The sequence below is a fragment of the Rhagoletis zephyria genome, unplaced genomic scaffold (assembly GCF_001687245.7).
Source record: "Rhagoletis zephyria isolate East Lansing unplaced genomic scaffold, Rhagoletis_zephyria_1.1 Rzeph_scaffold_03960, whole genome shotgun sequence".
NCBI classification, from domain to species: Eukaryota; Metazoa; Arthropoda; class Insecta; order Diptera; family Tephritidae; genus Rhagoletis; species Rhagoletis zephyria.
In genome coordinates this window covers 14,341-39,267 of record NW_016161043.1, presented here as the reverse complement: position 1 = coordinate 39,267, position 24,927 = coordinate 14,341, and the positions used below count along the sequence as shown (strand labels likewise).

Below are 24,927 nucleotides of genomic sequence, written 5' to 3'. Positions count from 1 at the left end.
CTATGTGAAACGTTTTGTTAGCGCTTCCATTTTTCGCGTATAGTTTAGAGAAGATTTGTTCCTGTTTCGTTCTCTGTCAGACAGTTACTAGGGCTTTAATTTATAAATTGTTATTCGAGAAAAAGTTCCTTAGACTTCTGTTCCCATTCTGTTCCTTCACAAAACGTTCCGAAGGTCTTTGTTCCCATTTTGTTCTCTTAAAAAAGTTCCCGAAAGTATGGTTCGCATTTTGTTCTCTTTGGGAACGTTCCACAGGGTTTCGTTCTTACATAATTCCAATTGAGAATGTTCTCGACAGTTTTGTTCTCATTTTTGCTTTGGTTTTGAAGCGTTCTTGGGAGCAAAATAACGAAAACGACATTTAGTTTCTGTCATACCTTTTGTTCCAGCCTCCTGCTTATAAAAAATTATTATTCGTAATAACTTAATAACTTCATGTCCATCGTACAAGATCAGGTTTTCGTACGTGGGCTTAGACTGAGAACTTCATTGGATAGATAGTACACCAGAAGGGTTCGAAGGAAGTTCGAAAGGAATGTTCACGAAATTGTGGCCAAGCATGATATAATATCGCGCTCCTGGCACATGGTTTCGATCCAAGCAACGGGATCCGTTGGCGGTATTATTGAAAGTCTCGTAGATGTTAAAGAAGGCACTTCTTTAGGCTCTGTAACTCTTTCGATGTTTCTTACCAAATATTGTAGGAATGAATATGCCGATTTTTCTTTGGTTAATCAAACTGAGTAGGGGGTATAGCAGTGAGTGGAGCTACTCAATTCATACCTAATATATAGGTCCAAAAAATTTAGCAATAATAATTAAGGTTTGAAGACCTATTTGACTTAGCGAAGACAGAGGTCCTCTAGCTTCATTTAAGAAGAACAATATTACTGATATCTTCTTTCGAGTGTGCGGTATGCATTTTCAGTTGAAAAAATGCAATATCTAGCCTAAGTTTGGACGCATTTTCTAAGGGTAAGGACAATAAATTATATAGGTCGCTCCATTGGCTAGTATACTTGCTACATATAGGATTAATTATAAATATGCATCGTTCACATCAGTACTCACATTAATGACTGCACGGGCTATGAAGAAGGCCACCTCTGCTTTACACATAGAATCGAATTGCTGGAAATAAATTTATAAACAGCATTATCATTCTTAAATTTATATTTAGATAATGGATTGGATATATGAAGACCAAAATAAACGGGGTTCACACTTCATGTTTTTGATTTGTTTAAAATTTTTATGGTTGATGGATAAACATATATTATAAATAAATAAGAAATTTGAGCTTGATTAATACATTTTTAAAAACTTTACAGCACAAAATAAAAACAAATCGATTTAATACTTTTCTAAATATCTCGAGAACGGGGCGAGAAAAAATTTGAAAAAATTACACATACACTCAGCAAACATCTCTATGAAAAGAAATATTAAAAAATTTGTTTTCTTTTTTGAAAAATTTTTCACAAACAAATTTTTTTTATAAAAAAATTGAAAAAAATCACAATGGTAGCTCACACTATTTAAGTATAGTATTACGGGTTGCAGGCTACAATAATCTGAGTTATGATTTCTTTTACACCGAAGTTGAGTAAAATGCGTAACACACAAATTACAAACAAACAAACAATTTTTGTTTTGTAGCCCATTAAATTTAAATATTATAAGGTGCAAGTTTCAAGCTACTGCAAAATTGCATTGATTTTTAATATTTTTATGCTGACGGCTTTTTGCACTTTTTTCTTATGGAAGAAAATGCGCAAAACCGTTAATTAAACATTAACGTCAGTTCTGTAATCGCTTAAGACTTGCAATTTATTATGCTAAAATTAAATGGGCTACAAAACTGCACACTCAAAAAAAAAATCTAAAAAAATTTTTAAATTTGTAATGTTCTCATTTTATTCAACTTCGGTGTAAAATAAAATTATAACTCGAATTATTGCAGAGTGCACCCCGGAATACTTATTTAAATATTTCGTAATACTCAGAGCTACCATTGCAATTTTTTTGTTTAAATTTTTTTTAGTAGGCTTATTTTCAAAAACCATTTTTTTTGTATCAAAAAATTTGTATGTGAAAAATTTTTCAGGACATTTTTTTTTAAATATTTCTTTTCATAGATAATTTTGATGTGTGTATGTGTGATTTCTCGATATTTCTCGAGATATTTTGAAAACTATTAAATCGATTTGTCTTTGTTTTTGTGCTGTAAGTTTAGAATAAATTTATTAATGAAGCTCAAATTTCGTATTTATTTACTATTTAAGTTTATCCATCAACCCTACAAATTTTAAACAAATCATACACGTTTGGTATGGAGCGCCCCATATACATATGTATGTATGTAGTAACAAGAGGTGAAGTACTAATGAAGTAAAATCAAGTAGGTTTCTGTTCGCATAATAACACAAATAATAAAAAGCTAAGCCAAAAATATTTTAGTATTCACTTTTTCCCATAGCTTTTATTTAGCCTCTACACTTTGTTCCGAGGAAAGCACTTAGCACGAGTTCCGCTCTCACCTATGGATATCTATTTATTTTTTTACTCTTACCCAACATTGCCAACCAATTCTGCATACAACTGTATTAAAACTTAAGAGAAAACAAGAACTGCAATAAAACTCTGCATAACAACAAATTGAAGTCAAGGCACAAAAAAAGGCGAAAAATCTGAGTTATGCAAAAAGTTCAAAAGCGATAGCGAAACGCCCCACACACACACGCCCACACAAATAACAGTTGATAATACCATGCACTCAGTGCAATTTGTTGCAACGACTGAGAATTGCTGCTGCACTAGTGGACTTTTCGCAAAACTGTTTGCATGTTAAAATGTTTAAATTTTACAGGTGACTGAGTGGGTGGAAGGTAAAGTGGAATTCGAAAAAGTAAAAGGGCCAAGCACTTGCCTCAGTTCGACACGAGTGTGGCAATTTTGGTTGGGGGCAGAGGTGACTGAGTGCACCCTGAAGGGGTCGAATGGCAGTTCTATATGCCACAACAACACCACAGTGGCTACCACAAAGGTAACTCCCACGGCTACATTGCGAAAGTGACATACGAAAAAAAACTACAAAAATAAAACTACGAACGCCTGCAGCAGGAACCTGTGATTTTGTACAGATATGAAAACGTGTATTTGACGCCGAAAAAAGCGTAAACGAGCGACCTCAGATAGAACAAGATGCATTCTTGGAGAAAAGTTATGTATGACAAATGGAGGTAAGCAGCGTGTAAAGCGGATTGTATGGAAAATATGTACCGAAAGTTGATGAAATGTATGCGCGTGGGAAATATTTTTTATTTGCTTCTTTACTTCTTATGACGTCGTCACAAAAATAAAATGTGCAGCTAAAATCGAGTGCAGCTTCATGCATGTATATAAAAGTGTGTGCGTAGTGATTGCGCCTGAAGTTATGTGCACGAATCTCAATTAATGTTGCCAGATTTTTTTTCCAGCCATACGGGACAAATGCATAATTTGTCCCAAAAATACGGGATTTACAAAACTTTAACGCGACAAATGAGAAATAAAGAATTCACTTTAAAAGCCCAACTACGAACCATATATTAACTAAGCCGATCCCTTTCAACGAAGTAATGCACAGATTAGTTATAAGCTTATGATAAATTCCGTTTATTTCATAGCACAATATTTAATTTATACAAAAATATGCACGTACTAGGGATATTAACTTTTTATATTCCGGGATTAATCCCGGGATTTAGATATTTATTATTTTCCAACAATTTAACATGAAAAAATTGCATCAATATAGTTTGAGAAGCTGTACCATATCATATAATAAATAATGAATAAATGGGTTTGAAAACTACTTTATTATTTAAGTTGAAAAATATTTTATTAATAACAAAACAAAAGACTGCGTTTAAATTTATACGCATTTAACAATACTTTAGTGTGTACATATGTGATGAAGTAACTTAAGCCATCGAGAAAAAAGCTCTATGGAAAAAAAAATTAAGTCAACATATGTATGTATTGTGTTGCTGAAAGAAGTTCATAATACTAGTGGCAGAAATAAAAGAAACGCCTTATTTTAACTAGTTCAGTCAATATTTCTTTTGTTTATTTAATATTTAGATTTTTTTTGTAAAAGTCTACCTAATTTAAAATATATCTAATCAACTGCATTTAAATGCGCATTTCATAATTTGTACAAGAATTATACAAATGCAAAAAAAAATTTGCGTAAACCTAAGCCTTTTTAATCAGCATTTTTAGAAAAATTCGAGGTACGCAGTTTTATAGCACATTTAATTAAATTAGGATAAAATGCAAGTTTCATGCAGTTAGAAAATACCGTTGATTTTCTTCCATATAAACAAATTGTGGAACATACATTGTATGGAGGAAAATGCGTGACACCGCCAGCAAAAAAAATTATAAAAAATCAAGGTTACTTTTAGTCACTTAAAACTTGCAGTTTATCCTCCTGTTATTTTATGGGCTATACTTAAAAACTTCCGTACTTAGAATTTTTCTAATATTTCTGAGTAAAACGATTGAAACAGGTGGAAATAAAAACACACCAAGCAAACAATATACTCACGACACTATGGTCCAAATATAGTAAAACTGTGTGTTTAGTTTTAGAATTTTTTTTACTAGAACTTTATAAATTTAAAGATATGATAAATTCTAAAAATTATTTTAAAAATTCTGTGTGTAGAATAAAAATGGGTACCAAGTGAAAGAGAAAGTTCTGTAGGATTAAAAAAAATTAAAATGTTTTAGGTTCACAAGGACGAATCAATTTTATTTTTTTAAGCTAATAAGTTTAGTTTTTTAAGCTAATAAAATTATAAGGACTATACCCGAGGACGTTTTCGAGGGTGGAGTGCAAGAAGGCCCGGGGAAATAATGCCCATGGGATGTATATGCCAAAAAACAGAAATAAAGCCCATGTGCGTTATTTCCATTTCGAAGGGGAAATAGCGCCCATGGACTTTATTTTCTTTGCGAAAGAGCAATAATAGCGTTATTTCCCAAAGAAAAGTAAATAACGCGCGCTTGCTTTATGTCATAATATAATTAAAGTAGTATTTTCTCTGGCTTTATTTTACTGAAACATTCCACTTATGTATACAGGCATACATTTGCATAAAATGGAACGTATTTTAAACGAATTGCTGTCGCTCAAGGGTGACCCTAATATATGGATATTGCAAAGGTATACAGCATAAAACTTATATCAAAATATTGTGCTTTTAACTACGAAACCCACTGATTTTTTTTGTATCAAAAAATGTTTCAAAAGAAAAAATTTCTTTAATTACGAAATTAGAGAGGCAAGCATCTTCCCTAGCTCGGGTAATTTAGGTGACTCTAAGTTTTCATAGGCTTCCACCTAAGATGCACCAAACTTAAGCAAACCTAAACTTGTATTATAAAATTTTCACTTACACAAAAAAGAGGATTTGCAAACGAGTATGCTTAAATTATTTTTGGAAAAAAGTACGTTTAAAGATTTTTAAGTTTTTATTATGTCTGGACTTTTATTATCACAAATTTAATACGTATACAGATACATACACAAACCACCAGATGCTCGTACATGCAGATCACCATATATTTGCAGAATACCTTCAGTGAATCCATCAAATACCACGCGATGTTTTTAAAATATTCGTAATATTTATCCAGCTAATTTTTTTTTTTGTTATTTTTATATAATCTCAAACAAATGACCACTTGTTGATTTTCTTCAAATATTCGTAATGTTTTTCGAGCTAAATTTTTTGTTATTTTTATACAAATTTTATACGAAATTTTGGAAAATTCAACAAATTTTCATCAAAATTTAGGCTACATTTTCTTGTTTCTTAATATAACAGGCGCCATTTACAAAAACTTTCGATGATATTTTGAAATTTTGTTGCTGACGGTCTCCCGCGTTTTATTTCATAAGAAATTTATACGTACATATATGAAAATAAGCGCAAACATCCGTCACAAAATAAAAAATGCTCAATAATCAACGTGATTTCTTAGCTGTTTTAAACTTGCACTTAATACCCAAAAATTTTCTAAAAATTCAGAATAAAAAGTTGAAATTTTGATGAAAATTTCTTGAATTCTTATAAATTTTGTATAAAGTTTGAAACTGTGATTTACACGGTTTTGTTTGAAGCTTATACGATATTTTTATATAAAAATAACAACAAAACTTAGCTCGAAAAACATTTCGAATATTTGAAGAAAATCAACACGTTGTCATTTGTTTGAGTCACTGTCTGTAACGCCATTTAAAAGTTCGAAACACGCAATAAACCAAAGGTTGCAAAATTCAAAGAGTAGTTGAAGTGCTTAAATGGCTGAAAATAGCTTAGGAAGTGGAAAGTTTCTACTTATCATTTTTATTAAATTTTGACTCGGCCTTTTATGATTCAGTTCCGTTTTCTTTTTAGTGTGTACACACTTTGTACGAAAACTTTGGCTATTAAATTTTACAATTTCAAATGCTTTCTGATTTGCATCTTTTGTAAAAAAATAAAAAACAAACTTCGCACTTTGAGTTTGTAATTCGCTACATTAAAAATCAGACCATGAATAAAAAAATCCTGCAAAAAAAAATTGCAAATGAAATCGAGAATAGCGTTGCAATGCGAATGCAGTGTTAGGGCATTGAGTCCAAAAGTGAATCATAGAAACAAATAAACGAGAAATTACAAGCAAATTCAAACAGAAAGTGCGATAATCAGCAAAAGCAAGTGCAAGCAGCTATTCGTCGCTCCTTTGCCAAGCGTTTCTACGACAAAAAATTTTGTACTACATTTGTACATAACTAGATATACAACATAGTGGTTGAAGAAAGAAATTTATGCAATTTCTTGATTCGCATAAATTTTTTTCCTCTCCCCCTCTGAGGCGCAATTCCACTTTTATTATTATGTAAATTTTTACGAAGTGATTTTTTTTTCAGCGCTTGTTAGTAATAAATTGTTATCTGAAGTTATTATATTCCGTTTGCAAGTCAGTCCCTTTTCGGCGTCCTCGTTGCAGTTGGTCAATGAAAGTGAAATGAATAACTGAATAAACTAAAAGGGAGCGGGTAGCAGTATGCATTAAATTGTGTTGTTGGTAAAATCGTATCAAACGGATGCTATTTGCTATGTATTTATTAGCGACTTACTGACCTTATTTACATGATCTCGCAAAACATTGGAGTAGACCATGGCCACTGCCTCCAATGCCATGAAAGTGATGTAACCAATTATCCATGGTACTATGAGACCAGGGTTTTCCTGTAACGACAAAGAAAGTAAAAAGTTTAGTAGCCGGTTAACATCAATCCTGGAAAATAAAAACTGCATAAATTTTTGGCCATTTGATGAACGGACATAAATTTTTGGACGCTTAAAAAATGTGAATCAATTTTTGCTCATTTGATAAATGGACATTAATTTATGGACACCCAAAAAAATTAAAGTAAGTTTTTGTTTATCTGAAAAGCTGAGTTTTTTCAATGTAAAAATTAAACATAAATTTTTGGCCATCAAAACCCTCGATATAAAGTTTTGGTCGTCGAAAAACTTTTTTGCTGGTTGAAAATCGGACATAACTTTTTGGCTATTGTAAAAGTGGACATATAATTTAAATCAATCGGGCTGCTTTAAAACGTTCTCATAGTGTTAATAATAGTTATATATTTTTCAAAATGTTATCGTTAGTAATATCAACTCCAATTTCCTTTACATATCGGTAGTTTCATTGCAATGGATATATCTAGTGTTTTCGGTATTGCTACCGTTTTTCTTGGGCCTCCATATTTAGAGTTATAATTTTATTTGATTATCGATAATATTACTATTTTCGACATATATATCAATATCTATATAATAGCGTGTTTATTATCGTTTTACAGGCATACTTATTGACAGAGTAAGTTTTTTTTATCGATATAGATATCTATATATTCACTGACAGCCAGGCGTTAATAAAATCCCTCAGGAAGCAATCGATATGGTAGCCATGAAATGCCGCACATCTCTTTCATTTCGCCCAAAGGTGATATGGGGGTAAGGCCGCTGAAGTCGTGCAACTTGGCAAAAAACTTCCTTTTGAGGATATAAACGACGAAATAGGAATACCCTCACAAAATGGTAAGCTACTTATCGCCGAGAGACTTACTAAAGTAGCGAACGACAGATAGCATGACGAAATCTGCAAAACTGCTAAGCAATTGCGGCCGGCGTTCAGCGCAAACGCACAGTTCCTACTACTGAGCCTAAACATTAGATTATTGCCTAATTGGCAAGCATGCCTATCAACTTGGCCTACGTTTACATGACTTCTGTAGAGGCTGTCAAGATGTTGTTGTGCCAGTCCCTGCTCTATCCAGCCGAAGACCCTTCACTTTTAGTACCACTTGGAGGACCTTAGATGCGTGGAAATCAGAGATCTTCTTAAATTCCTACGCAATTCAAAATGGTTTCAAGAGAGATTGGCAGTTGCTGACCCCATATGCGGCATCACAATAGGCCCTGAGCCTAAGTGTTTCTCATAGACAACTATGACAACTTAACCCAACCTAACCTAGTCATCTAGGGTGGGCACCGAAGAAGAAGAGAGGAGGAAGACTATCTAGCAAAACCTGGAGCTACAACAATATATTACGTTTCGGAACCCTTACGTGGGCTCACCGAAGCACATATAAAGGTAAACAAAATGTTCAACAGGCATTGAATGGAATCTCAATGACAGAGGTTAGCCAAGCGATTTATTTGTCCTTGAATCGAAGCTTTAGAGTAACTCTTTAAGTAAGGAAGAGGAAAGCTCAAAATACCTCAATAAAATTAATCTTTCAGAAACACATCAGAATACATTCTATGTGGCGCTCTCGCAAGGCACAGATTAGCTCATTTACATATGTAGGTGGTGCTACAATTAAATCATTTGGAATTTGGAAAAAAAATCCATTGGAGTTCCTATGCTATATTAAAAGCTTTCGCTTATAGGGCGGACGGCTACGCAGAGTAGATCCACGCTAGAGATAGCGGTATTTATGGCCCTTAATAACAATGATGATAATAATAAAATATTTTGATGGAGTTATCGACATATTAATTGTTTTTATTTAGTTTTTATATTCATTGTTTTAATCTGGGCTCGAATTATGTGTTCCGTGAACTGATTACTCGATTCTTAAAAACGCTGATTCGATATCACACGATACGTGATCGTATTCCTGCTATCGTAATTTGGTATTATGCTATCCGTGAACGTACTCCAAATATTGTAATCGTCAATCATTTTAATTCGATTGCACACAGCCGTTAATACACGCAAATTAAAAAGTACGAAACAGAAAATTTTACGTAAAATTTAAATTTGTAGAAATAATATGTATGTTATATTGAAATATCGAAATTTTGTTAAATCTTAGCACACCTAATTAAAATTTACCAGCATAAGAAAAGCATAATGGACGACTTTATGAAAGTCCATCCAAATTTTTTCAAAATATATATTATTTAAAATAACTATTATTATTAATATAAACTCAAGCAACAAATTTTACGTTCAAAACTACTTACACGTGTTGTGGCAAAGCAAGAGGGTTGCTTTAACGCTGCGTTTACATAAGACAATTTGAGACAATACAATTGAGAATATGTATTAGTTGTCAAATTGTTGTGTAAAGTAGGCGTCCAGACAATTAAAAGGACAATACACTTTTCAGCAACCGCCGTTAGAATCGTTTTGCGCGGATTTCATGTTATTTATTTTATTTTCTTATAATATTCAAACATGAACCTTTTTCATAATACTGCGATTTTTTGCCATTTTGTCTTCCCTCTTATTCTCAAATTGGCCAATTCACTGTCCAATTCAATGTCTTCGAGAAATCGTTGAAATAAAACAAAAATTAAAAGTGGGCGTGGTCCGCTCCCTTCTACTGATTTGAAAGGTGTAATTTTTTTTTTGGTGCATATTATTAATATGCGGAGATAGAGGTGGAATTTTCAATATTTTCAAAAGCTTACATTTCCAAAACTATTGCACTGATTTTCAAAATGTGGATATGGTTGAAAAATTTATTGATAGACATACATTTGTCTTATTTATATGCATATCTTTATATATCTTTTATACATATTTCTAGAGAAACTAAAAAAAAAACCAAATTATGAAAATTTTTTAATAAAAATGTACGTTTTTCTAAAAAAAAATACGTAATTAACTATATTAGTTGATGTTTTTGTTAGAAAGAACAGAGAAATACCTTTAAATTGATAAATAATATTATATAGTTAGGTTTAAACGCATCCACCGACAGTGAAATACACAACTGTAAATGTTTGCCTGCGACGATTTTTTATATAAAACAATATTTTTATATAAAATTAAATTTTTGAAGGCCGCCTACGCAGAAAGAAGTTCTGCCCCTTTCTTCTGTCAACACACAAAGGAAAATTCTGAATAGTAAGGGTTATAAGCAGTGTTGCCGCGAATAATTTTTAGTGGTAGCCAAAGTATTTAAAAAAAATTCATCTCTTACATAAATGAAAGAAGATATCAAATTAAGCACATAAAACTATTTCACCCTAAGTATGAATAAATTCTCCAAATTTATGTGGCCAAAAAAAGCAGCCTCCAATGGACTAAACCGGCAACATTGGTTATAATCTCTAAGCGCGGCCGAAGGTCCGCTACGTAAAAGAATTTTTGCAACATAGCATAAAACAAATTAAAGGTATTTTTATGTACTTTTTAAAAATGGTATTCTTGTATATAGTTAATTACGTATTTTTTATATATAAAACGTACATTTTTATTAAAAAATGATTATAATTTGGTTATTTTTTTCAAAATATGTATATAATATATGTATAAATAGGTATACAAAATAAAACGCCCTTAAATTATCTTTCAAACCCAATCCACACTTTGAAAATCGGTCCAACAGTTTTCGATATACATACAATCTTTCAAAAATATTGAAAATCCCACCTTTACCCCCTCCAGCTCCACCCCTATTGATTTTAACCACAAATGGTTTACACCATTATAATCAGTAAAAAGAGGTGGACAAATTGTCAAAATTTCTATAACAATTCGCCGGGAATTTATTACAATCTGCAAAAAGTTACGATACGCCAGAGAACGTGACATACGTTCCAATATATAATTCCAATATTGCCATGCATACGATCAGTACCGTTAAATATTTTCATACGATTTCCGATTCGATCACGGAACACATAATTCAATTCTGATGAGTTTAGTAACGATAACTTAAAGATTTTATTGATATTGCATCGATAATGCTATTGCCATCGATAACTCGACACCATCTTCTTCTCATTTGCACAGTTTTAATCGATAAATTTACAAATATAGATGTATTTCTACAATGGCTGTCAAATTTTAATATATTTATCTTTAGCGATATTTGTATCAATAACATAATGCCTCCGGTTCGGCATTTAAACCAACTGGCATCAAGCTGTTTCTTAAATATATGAAAATTAAATACTTAATTTATTTTAAAGTAAAAAAATAACCCCCCAAAAACTGATTTAATTTTGCGTAAACTCATGCGGAAAGACATATTTCCCATACTTGCATAAATATGTACATACATATGTATCAGGGTTGTTGCGAATATTCGCATTCGCATTCGCAACCGCGGAGCTTCCGCATTAATTTTAACATTCGCATTCGCTTTCGCATTCGCAATAATCAATGCGGAGCTTTTGCGAATGCGAATATTTTGGAAGTGGACCGATAAAACGTATATATGGCAATAAAAAATTACATATTGTAGCCAATATTTTTCCCTACGTCGCACAGTATATCATTTCCATATTCTAGAAAAGATTAATTGCATTATTTTATGTCGCCAAATTTCAAAACAACGTCAAGAATGTTTTTAGAAATGCCTAATAAAGACGAAACAATAACAACTAAAAAATTTAAATCAAAGTGTATGGCTGGACAGGGTTTGATTTGGAAAATTACTGAGCGCAATAATATTTAAACTTGTATATTTGAAACTGAATCTCAATGTTTAATTTGTCGGTATTATGTTACTTATGCAACAATTGCTAAAATATCATTTTGGTCTTATTTTTTTAGGTGTGCTCTTTTTAATGAATATACATTTTTTGGATTTTAGTAAACTATAACTTAGTATTTCATGTTAAAGTAAAACGATGTTGACTTAGACTTATTTTTAGCAAATTATTATTTTTATTAGACCCGAAAACTCGTTATCCGCCACTATTCGATAAAGTTTGAATCTCAGTTTATTTGCTACTCCTCTTAGACTTTATACAACACAATTTTAGCTGCTGGAAATTGCAGGTTTTGATGAAATTTTCTTTTTTCTGGCCTACTGGGAATTTTATTTTCTTCGAGTAATTCATTTGCATTTTATCTCGACCGAGACAAATTCTTGTATATTTGCTTTGAATAGAGAAAGCCTGATTCATTACCTTTCCAATGGTATCCCATTTTTGTAAATAGAGCAAGAAATATTGAACTTATATATATTATAACGGAATTTTGTTGACCCAACTTGACTTTCTTATCGATATTTTCCACGCCCATAATTAAAAAAATATATTTATTTTTAAGTCCATTTCTGTCAGTTTATAATTCCTTGTTATAGGGAAATTCTAAATATCAATTTTGGTCATTTTAGCCTTTGTAGTTAGTTAAATATTTCAGTTTTTGCATTTTTAAAAATTGGAGTTATATAATAGGGTGGCGTGACAGTAACTATAAATTACCAATTTTATGTAAAAAGCTTCGCCTATCTTATAACGTACCTTGTGCAAAACTTCATTAATCTATCTTCAATAGTTTTAGAATTACAGAATTAAAAGCAGCTAGATGGGTCAAATCTTACACTGTGCGTCGTAGGAGTATTTTTGTAACAAAACAGGTCAAATGTCATATTTATCAACTTTGATAAAAATGTCTTTAAAATATTATTTCTTAAGCTATATAACCGAGCTATCAGTGGGAAGCCATAAAAGTTCCCACTTCTACTTGACCTTTGACGTACGTCAAAGAGAACATAGTCCTTTTAAAAATTTTTTTTTTCTGTGCTTTAAATACCTGCTTTGGCTTCTTTCTTTATTATGATTTTTTGGACAAATCTTAAAAAAAAAAATGACTAAACACAAAAGAAGAAAGTGTGCACTGTAATTCTTAACAAAATTTTCGTGATTTGCTTTTGATGTTATAGGCGGCATACACGGTGCGTCTGAGTCGTGAGTCTGTTTTGATGTGTATGTGAAAATAAATATGTGTTAGTTACACCAACATGACTTCCGGCATGACTCAGAATGATTCAACTGTGTGTAGTCGAAGGCGAGTCAACACGTACATCAATGACTCGCGAGTCACCCGTACCGCGTATGCCACCTATTACATATATTCGTTCGAATAATTTCAAATGGAGCTCTATGGGGAATTTATTTTTAGCAAAAATTTTAAAAACAGTAGTTTTGCTCACTTGTTGGATAATATTTTTTTCATAGGGATATGTGTACATTGGATCCTTGGCTAAAAACTTCTATGGTAAAACTGTCCCTTCTTTGCTATTTAAAGTCAATGACGAAGCTCCTTCAATAGGGATTTCCAGTAGAAATGATCAACGTCTAGCTATAAAGAGAATCGATGCTCAAATAATAAAAAAGCTATAGGTCTGACCTTTAATTAGATAAGAATTACGTAAATATCTGTTATTCAAACGCTTATAAAAAACGGGGAGCTTTAAAAAAAAAATAACAATATTCTGATCCGATTCGGCTGGCAGCCATGACTTTGAAAACAGAATTTTGTTCAAAAATTACACACTTACTAACAAAACACAAACTCACACACATGAAGAAATTTTATGTATGTACTTTTGCTATTGTCTAACAGCAAATACGCATTTGGAAAAATGTTGAGTCAATGTAATATGAGCATACACGCCTCCATATGTACATACATACATAACATATGCATGTGGGGGCACTGCCAATGTACGTAAATATATTTGTATAAATATAAGTACATATATATGTCAGTTTCGCAGTGTAGTGTCTAGGCCGCTGATAGCAAAACAATACGAGACCTCTGTTATTCGCATAATGTCTTACCCGATAAGAGCTCAGCGAGTGGGTCTCCAGTGCATCAGTCACGTTCGAGCTACTCATATGTATATGTTTTTGTACTTATCGCATAGAGGTTTGCGTTCATATGTATTTATGTATGTACTTATATTGTGCAACCTTCCAGTTTTCTCGTCATATGCTGGTTCGTTAGTTAGTCAGCGCGTTGGGTCGTTGGTTGACTCTTTGACTATTTGGTTTCCTGCGTACTTCTAATCATATTGTTCCACCGTGTGAGTGCATGTGTTGGTATGCGTGTGTGTGTATGGGCGCGTGAAACCGAGTTATTGTGGCAAAGCGAGAGTATCGCGATCTGATGTTGACGGCTAAACCTGTATAAACCCTGCAAAAAATTGTGCGACTAATCTCTAAAGAGAGTATTCCGAGATTACTCTCAATCAGGTACAATTGGGCACAAATTAGTCGCAACTAGTCTCATACGGGTACTATTGTGGATCATTTAGTCTCGATTCATCCATCACGGGTATATTTGGAGATCAATTAGTTCTCCTCATCTCTAACGGGTACTATTAACGATTTAATGATATGTACGCACTTTGTTGATGAAATTTCAAGTGCGGCGCTGACACATAGAGAGAGGATTCGCTTAACAAAACTGAGAACCCCGGTTCGAATCTCAGCTGGCGCAAATTTTTATTTTTATTTTTTAAAAGTGACTAGTCGCTTTTTATACCCGTTCGGGTATAAAGGTGAGCAATTAGTCTCTTCATAGGACATGCTCGAACAAAAGCGATCAGTTCATTCCATATAAAGAGATCAAAAGTGGTATTAGTCGCATGCTCCTTTGCGATTGCTCCCGGAGTCATCCCGGATTAGTCGCATTTTTTGCAGGGAAGGTATACTCAGATGCATACATACAGCATGTATGTATGTATGTATGTATGTACATATACATATATAAATTTATGGTAGACAAAACAATTACGCTGGTATAGGTATATACATATGTATATGAACAGGCACCTAGGCAAATACGTACTACAAATACACCCACTGGTATAAAGCTAAAAAAATTAATATTTTATAACTGCGGCCGCTTGCATTTTAAAAGCGTAGTTGAACATTTACTACCAGCAGCTTGAAATTCATATGATATAAATACTTGCTGTGGCATAATGAAAATTCATATGAATAATTTTTAAATTGGCTACAGGAGAGTTATGGTGTTTTCTCCACCTTTTATAATACCAAAACAACAGGCAGAGGAATACAGTCGCTCGACATTAATGAAAATACCCCAAAAAAATTAGTTCATGTGTGTATGTACGTACATGGAACGTACACATCGATTAGACCAGCTGGGGATTTATTGTTAAAGGATATGAAAAACTTAATAAAAAAGAGTTGAAGTGCAAACCTCCTCAGATTTTAAAATTCGATGCAGGATGTCTGTTAACTGGGACATTTTGGTTCCAAATTATAAGGCCCAACATTAATTAAGAACTTAATATATATAGCAGAATCATCTCTGCATCAGAGATATGTTCCCGAAAATATCCAGAAATATTGCGAACAAAAAAACAGAATCCCCAAAAATTGCTGAAAAGGCAAAAATAACCTGAAAATGCAATACGTATGTATATACAAAAAATCCCGAAAAGTTGGAATAAAATATGGCAAACCCAAAAAAAACATCCGGAAACGTACCTGTAGTAATATTAGATATATTTGTATTTAGAAGAATAAAACAGGTCATTTCAAAATCTTTTTTTTTTTATTTTAATTTTAATTTTATCGATCAAAAATAATCGTTAAAATTGGATTTTTATCTTTTTTTTTTATCAAAAATGTTAGCAAATTTTGGATTTAAATTTGTTCGATAATTTTTAACCGTTAATGACAGATTTAAATGTTTTATGATTTAAAAAATTATATATGAAAAATTGCGACTATCCTCGATCGAAAAAAAATCATAAAATAACTGCTAAGTTTCATCGGAAAAGCAGAAATCCAATTTTAAAAATTTCCAAATAAAAATGCAGTACTACCCTAATAACAAAACAGGATAAATACCGAAAAGTAATTTCAAAAACGCGAAAGGGTGTGAAAAAATTCAGAAACATTCAGAAAAATAAAACAAGAAAAATTCCTAAGAGTCCAGAAAAAATCACCAATTTCACATGCTTCGGTTTCCGGTTAACCAGAAGCTAGTTTTCCGGCGCAAGGTATCCATATTAGGGCGGAGTAATTTGAATTTGTGCCAACTAACGCCAATTGGCGATGCCATATTTTGGCTAGATGTATGAACTTTACTATAGCAAACTTTTCGATCAAGTGGCATAAAGAACATAGCGTCAATATTAGCACTGAGATCAGGCCAATGGATAAATACTGGGCTATTATGAAAAAGAAATTGCTGCTTTATGAGCAAGTTGCCATCAACGAAGAGGGTCTGCAAAAAAATGGGTGAAGGTGTCGTCGGAGGTAAGACGAAATGAACTGCAGCATCTAATGAGGAGAGTTAATTCCAAACTGCGAGCTTCCGCATATTCCGCGATCATATGGAGAAAAATGTATATCATATAAAATCATAGTTTCGTTCTTTTAGAATAAGCATTCTAAATACGGATTTTGTTTGAAGGATCAGTTTTTTTCGTTTCAAAAGAGTCGCGATAAAAATCTCGAAAAGGCTCAAAAACAGCCCGCAAAAATACATTTTCCATTGATACCGAAATTTTTCTTTCCCTTGACCACTTCATGGACCGCGAATTAAGCTGCTCACTTTTCGGGAAAATCACTTGAGAGGCTTTGTTGTGCAACCGGCGTATTTAATTGCAAAGGCTTGGCGAATACCATTCAATAACTTTCTTTTACATTTTCCATTCCTTTCAGTGTATTTCCAATAATTTAGAATCTCATCACAAAGTGTAGTATATGTTTATTAGTTCAAACGTGCATCTGCGAATTGAGGTAGCTATCTTAAACTTGCACCAATTGGGCGCAGAAAATTTACTCTATACTTTCTTTCTAAGGCTTAATACTTGTTCTATTTCCTTTGCTTTCCCCCCGTCCCACTCTCTGATCTCATTATTGTTAGGTATATTCTTAATTTTTAAGTTATTGTATTCCATGTTACTAAGGTAGTGTTTAATTTTTATGTACAACACTATAAAAGACTATGTCTTATTTGTGTATAAATTAATAAATGAAAATGAAATGAAAATTCCTCGGAAAAATTTTACAACTTTTACAATTTTCCCATTTCTTTTACCAAAGAAAATTTAGTTATTTTTCATTCGAAATCCAATACGATTTTCCTTACTTCACAAACCTTGGCAAAATAGAAGTAGAAATTATGATCCTTGATATTCTACATGAAATTTCTGTAATCATTATTGCCTAGGATTATCATCATTATTTTTATCATTGGCATAGACGTACCAAAAAAAAAAGAGCACAGAACTGTGAAAAATGAGTTTAATACCTTCAGCCATTTAAATAGTATATTTATATGTGTGCGGTTTTTAAGTAAACACCTAAATATGCACATAAAAACGCAAATATTATGTATGTTTTTATTAGTAATGTTAATCTCGGGATAGCGGGATTATTTGCCTAGAATCCTGAGATTTTCGTTATTTGTAATTTACACTGGTGTCAATAATAGAAACGCCTTATTTGACCGGTTTTGGCTATATTTCTTTTGCTTATTCAATATTTAATGTTTAATATTTAATATATAATATTTAATATTTTTTTTATAAATGTGTAACTCGTAATACATATAAGACCTTGCGACAGGTAATTTAGCTAAAAAAATAAATTAAAAATCAATATATTCGCGAAACTAAGAGCCAAATATAGTAAAATTGCGCTCTTAATTTTTCTCTGTGACGTCAGGTTTTTTAAAAGAACTTTAAAATGTGAAAGATATGAGCAATTAAATTTTTTTTTTTAATTTTAGTGCAATGTACTTAAAAAACCAGTATGGGTATTAAATGAGAGACAGAATTCTGTAATGTTAAAAAGGTTTACATTTTTGGCGCGGGACGGGTAGGCATTGAAAATACCCTTTTATAAATTTATCCTTGAATATCCTTGAAATTTTGTAATTTTTATTTTTGAAAAAGTTATATGTTAAGGACTAACTTTATTAGCTTAAAAAATAAAATATATTAAAGTGGCATTTTCAATTCCTATTCGTTTTTGTGAACCTCAAAAAGTCTTTCATTTGGTACCCATATTTTTGTTTTCCATTGCACTAAATTTTTTAAATAAATAAGTTTTGGAATTGATCATATCTTAGAAATTATAAATTCTTAAACAAAAAATCATGACGTCAGAGAAATGCCCAATTATATGCAGTTAATTAGATGAAATATGAGGTAGACTTAAAAGAAAACATGAATATTTTGAATAAACAAAAGGAATATAGAAATAAACTGGTCGAATTAAGGCGCTTCTTTTATTTCTGCCACTAATATTATGAACGTCTTTCAACCAGAAAATAAAATTCTTGACTTAATATTTTTTGCATCGAGCTTTTTTCGACATACTTTAAATAAGTTTATCAGATATGTATACGCTGAAATTTTAGTAAATGCATATTAATTTAATTAATGTTTTTCTTTTTGGTAGTTATGAAATAATTTTCACTTTAAATAAAAAAGTACGCTCCAAACGCATTTACTCATTATTTATTATATGGTAGGAGAGCTTCTCAAACTATATTGATGCAATTTTTTCATGTAAAGTTGTTGAAAAATAATAAATATCTAAATCCCGGAATTAATCCCGCGATCCCAGGATTGACCCACGACATCTCGAAAATCCCGGGATCGTAAAAATCGAAAAGCTCACATCCCTAGTGTGTTGTGTGTATATTAGGGCTGTGCGATTAATTGATTACTCAAAATTTTAATTAATCATAAAGTAAATAACTCAATTATTCGATTAATTGGAAATTATGATTACTCAAAAGTTCAGTTACTCGAGTAATCAAGATTTTGATTAAACCAAAAACAAAAATATTTGAGTAATTTGCTTTATGATTAATCAACATTATGAATAAAATGAGTAATGAACATTTCAAAGTACTCTTTACATACATACATATAAAGCAGTTGAAGTTCCTTGATACTTTGAAAAAAACGTTTCTCTTTTCAAAAATTAAAATGAAATACATACATACATACATATTTTTTTCATATACAGAATATAAAAAAGAAAATAAGCATTTTCCAAAGCAAACTCTTTTAACGAGCAAAATTAATTTTTTTGAGTAATCATATTTCAAGTCACTCGATTAATCATCGTTTTGAGTAATCAAAATCTTGATTACTCGAGTAATTGATTAACCGAATAACTGATTAACCAACTTGCTCGAGTAATCGAATAATCGCACAGCCCTAGTGTATATGTATACCCATATCTGGTTTAAAATCCACCCACTGCTCTTCACACATTTATCGTATTGGATTTTGTATGGAAAATGCATAAAAGTCATTCAACCATTTGAATAGCAACATTTGGCATTGCTTTCTCATTTTGGACATTTTTTGAAAATCTTATAATATCAACAACATATGTACATATATGTGTTGGCTTAACGCACATCTTATTAAATGCATACTATACATGCAAATACATACTATATCCACAGCTAACGTGTACAAGCTTTAGCCCGTAGCAAATCCACACGCAAATATACTATGCTTTTCATACGTATGTATGTACATTTCGCATGCAATTGCTTTTTATGTGTATGTCGACACTGGCATTCAAATAAAGTGTCACGCATTTGACATTTGTCTGTGACATTGTGGCATTTGTATGGCATATGGCAATGTATGCGTTGCTTTCATTTTGCATTTTTCAGTCCAAGAGAACGTACATTCGTAAGTACCTTCGACAGATTATTTTCTACATTTGTTGGTGTGTATGTAAGTGTGTGCGAGGCGCCGCATTGCTTTTGGCTGGGTGTATTTTGTTGCCTGTCTTCACGTGTTCCGCTTTATTTAGCATGATTTTAGGTGTGAAATTCGCGTGAATGAGCGCCTGTGTGGCTGAATAAATGGGTTATTGTGCAATGAATTGGGTGCAAAGAAACAAATGACGAAATCCATAAAAAACGAAGAGGTGGCGGTACGAGCATTTTCCAATGGTTTTTCTGCATAATAACCAGCAAATGGCGTGGATAATTACGAAGAAATATTTTTTTTTTGTGATTTTTTCTTTAGTTTTATATTAAAGTAGCAAATGTATGTGTGACTTACCTTATAAATTCCGAATATGAGCATAACACTTAGCACTATCATGGACATTTGTGTGCCAATAATGGCGAAATATGCTATTTGAACACCTGAAAGGAGAGGTAAAAAAATGATGAATTTAAAAATTGCTTGTTTTTAGCACTATAATGTTAAAAAAACCTAAGTTTTGATATGATATAAAAAAAAAAGATCCAGGAAACAATTTTACTCATACGCCACATCGTACATGACGTATGCAAGACATTTTCCATGTTAACGTTTGAATTTATTTTTTCAGTCGCAATGCAAACATAAAATGAAAATATCTTTGGAAAATTATCGGACCTAGAAAATCGGCATAAAGATCTGTAATCTGTAACACAAAATTAAATTTACGTGTGTCGGTCTTTTTGTGTATCATTTTAGCGTCTCTACAATGTAATTAGCAAGGTATATTTTTTATTTATTTGATATTACTTTCCATTATGAGATGGAATGATCTCGAGAAAATGTATCAAATTTAGATATTTTTTGCAAATGAAGAATCACGTTGCACAGTGCTACAGCCTCATATATATATTTTTTTTAATTAGAAGGATTCGGCGTAGAACCAAAATTTTCCGTATGTAATATTTATGGACACAAACATAGAAGACAATAAACGAAAATAAACTTAACTTCAAAAATTACTTAAAATGCCCTAAAAAGCACGCCAATGAATATATGACAACAAAATTTTGTGCATATATTTTTAATGTTATTAACATATTTTTTGTCCATCAAAAGTATCAAATTTAGCATTTATAAAGTGTCATTTTTGTCTGCTTATATTTATTAAAATATTTGGTCTATTACCCTGATTTTTCTAAAGGAAAATATTACTATCTACTATAATGGTTCTTGAGTACAAGAGTTTAAAAACAGCCAAATTTTAGAATTTAATTAAATACTAATACATTTTGTTCTCACACACACTTACCATAGTAAACATCCTCCAGCGTCTCCGCTTTACGCATATTCACATTTATACGCCATGAGTATATTAAAACGATTAAAAGTGACATATTCTGAAAAAAATAAAATAAAATTAATGAAAACAAAAATAAACAACACATTAAATATTGGTTGGTATGTAGATAGTTATTATTGCGATAAATAATTGCGCTGAATAAGTAATTAATGTGTCATTAAATGCACTCAAACTCTGCGGACCGCATGTCACTCATACGCCATGGCAACATACGCACGCAAACCACTTAACTTGCTTTTTTTCAATGTTTTAATTATGCATATACCGCATTTCAAAATAAATGAAAATTGCACGGTGGAGGAGTCGTAGAGGGGCGTACAATAAAAACTGTAAAATAATTTATAGCGCATAATTTAAATGCTGTTAATTAGGATAATTGATGTCATTAATGTAATTAACGTATCACAATGAGCCATAAATTAATGGGCATATAACAACATACGTGCACAAATATGTACATACGTATATGTGAATGTATGTGCGTATCAAATACATATGGGCATGGATATGTGTCTTTATAAAAATTTTTGAATGCATGCAGACGACCATATAACAACATAGCGTAGAAGTTGGAAAAGGCCGCATACATTATCTTCAGGCGGTTGAAAAGTTTTTTTTTTTTTTGAAGTGAAAGTTCTTATGCGGCGGTATCGAAAAAATGGAGAGTGAAATTTTTAAAACTGAAAACGTTACATGAGTGAGAAGGAATATATAGGTAGTATAGGGAAGGAAAAAAAGAAATAAAGCGACGCATGACGGGTACGAGTACCTACATATGTATATAAATATGTATGTTTGAATGCACGTATGTATGTATACATATATATACATATACATATATATGAACGAACTCATTGCGCATTTGAGCTCTGCCGCTACCAAGCAATATATGTATAAATGATGCAAGCGTGCTTCGCGTAACTACATCCATTCGTACATATATACATATGTTTGTATGGATATATTTATGATGAGGACTTGAAGAAGGTTAAAATGATTACTATTCTCAACTGAAGTAACTCTTAAGTTAGATTTCCAGCTACCCGACCAGTGCTGCAGTGCATTTTAAGCGGAAGTGCTCGTCACTCCAGATTCAACATAAAGCCACGGTAAAGGAACAAGTGGTTGGCAAGGCTTGGTAAGGCAGCTTTGAAAGATTTGGACTCAAACAGAGACAATGAAAATTTTTTACTTGGCCAGACTTGACTTGACTTCACTTGCCTTAAGAAAGGGGCATGGGATTTTACTCGTAAACCCTTTTAAGCACCTGGCATATTCTATTTATTTCTCTATAGCAACTGGTTCGCGCTTCACTGAAAATAACGTCCATAATTCTAATCAGTCTTTTCTACGGAGGCAACACTCTTTTTAAAATACCATCGAAAATATTCAGCAAAAATATTTGTCAAATTAAATTTTCCCCCTCGAATTATGCTGAGGTATTTTTTACAAGATTATATTATTTCTATCAAATATATAAAACTCAATTCAGATTGCAAAATTAAACACGCGCATGCATCACGCGCTTGCTATTTGGGGGGATACATCGAAAAAAAATCAAACATTTACACGCAAAATGCAACAGTAAAAATTTTAACTAAGCACGCATCCTAAGCGCTGAGCCTGAACATGTTCGCTTTAAAATGTATGTCACCTGCCACATGCCAGGCGCATTAAAATCGCACAAATTTAATTTAATTTAATTTAATGCCATTTATGCACAGAAACTACATGTACGGTGGCGTGTAGTTGGGGCCAACATGGCGTATGCGTGATTTTGGGGCTATGTTGATTTTATTTTCGTACATTTTTGCCTTTTCCCTCGCTTCTTTCGCTTGCTCATGCTGGGGCACAGTAAAACGAGGACAGGCGAATATATGTATATTCAATATTCAAATGTAAATATGTTTGTACAATGTACATATATCTATGCCTGCATTTCAAACACACATGCACGCACAACAAAAAAGCCCAGCTAAACCGATTTTTTTCCACTTTTGTTCGCGCTGCTCATGCCACTTCTCCCCCCTCACTCACTCAACCACTCACTCAGCCATGTCACTCAGCCGTTTTTAATTTCGTTTCATTTCATTCCTTTGTTTCTTCAGCTAAATTTCAAAAAAAATTTTTTTTAATTTTTTGTTGTTTCCTGTAATTTCATTCAAATTATACTCACAATTGTGTAAATCGCACTTGTTAACGCCAAATTTTTCGCATGCAACATCCGACAACATCCTGTCCCCGTTAGCGGTCCATATGGATACAATATCACCGATTTCATTTTCTCACCCGCACCCACACCGACACCAGTTGCGGCTGCCGCCGCCGCCACAACACACGTTTTATGTTTGGCTTTCATTTTCATGTTTGTTCGGCTGTGTTGTTGATGTGCTTTTTATTGTAGTTTTAGCTTCTTTGGTATCCTTGTTGCTGTTGAAACTCACGCTTGTATTCGTGACACCTTTTGCTGGCTTGGCTTGCGACGAGTTTCTGCTGACTGGTGTGCTTCTAATTCTTGCTTTTATTGTTGTTCTTGTTGCTGCTCTTTATGCGGTATATGCAAATAGTGATGCTTTGCTGTATGCCACAGTTGGCATTAGCGTGGCATAGATGCCACACACAAGCTGACGCCCACACTTTTTGAAAAGAAGCAGCTAAGCAACTATTAGCTTCAGGCTTTACTTTGCAAACTGGTGTTTCTTTGTTTTTTTTTTCGCTCTTCTCTCTTGCTTTCTTTGCAGTATGCTTTCACATTCTTTTGATAAAAAAAAGTATTTTTTCAGCTTGCGACACAGTCTCTAACATCTGCTCTGCTGCGGGTGGTTAAGTATACGCCATGCGATCGGTGATAGACCAAATTTCATGCGAATTTTAGATCCAAAAACTGTTATTTCGCACATTTATGGAAGAAATGTGAATGGCAAGAGCCTTTGGTAACCAAATTAGTGCTGCAATAAAAAATTTGTGTTTTTTTTTTTTTTAATTATTAGGAGTTCAGAATTTTAGCTATATTTAGATACACAAATAAGTTTAAAGGAGACTTTTTTCAAAACTATTCTAAATACTATTTATATAATTTTTTTTTTGAGTTTCTATATTTTGTTTTAGCATCGTACAGATTTAGCGCGAAATTTATTACCGAAAACTTGCGCAAATATCCGTAAGCACAATATTGGTATCAAATTTGTCAAGAGATGGCGAAAAATCGTTCCACGTCATCTTCATACCCTGGCGCAAAGTGTACAAAAAGGAGCAGCTGCTGGAAAAATCGTTACCTGTAAATTTGTGTTTGGCAGTGTTGCCACTTTAAAAAAAATCATCACTGACTAACGAAGTAAGCTTACTTCGTATGGACGTTACGCCTTATGTGTCCGTTATTTGTAAAATATATGTTCAAATTTTTGTTGTGAGCTTTAGCCAAAAATTAGAGCCGATTAAAGAATCAAACTATTCTAATACGAGTGTGAATGCTATCGCAAACTTAAAATTAATTTATTATTAGGATTGCCATCTTTGGCCATAACCTTTT

The 24,927-nt window shown here is 32.4% G+C and overlaps 1 protein-coding gene across 1 annotated transcript; it reads right to left on the bottom strand.

Moving 5' to 3' along the window:
• Positions 1-1,038: 1,038 nt before the first annotated feature.
• Positions 1,039-24,335, bottom strand: LOC108370000 (uncharacterized). Its single transcript, XM_017625232.1, has 5 exons — positions 23,575-24,335; positions 21,348-21,435; positions 20,393-20,478; positions 7,182-7,289; positions 1,039-1,131 (listed from the first exon to the last, which is right to left on the bottom strand). Exons 1-5 carry the CDS (start codon positions 23,761-23,763, stop codon positions 1,039-1,041), a joined length of 564 nt encoding a protein of 187 aa, XP_017480721.1. The 5' UTR covers positions 23,764-24,335.
• Positions 24,336-24,927: the final 592 nt, after the last annotated feature.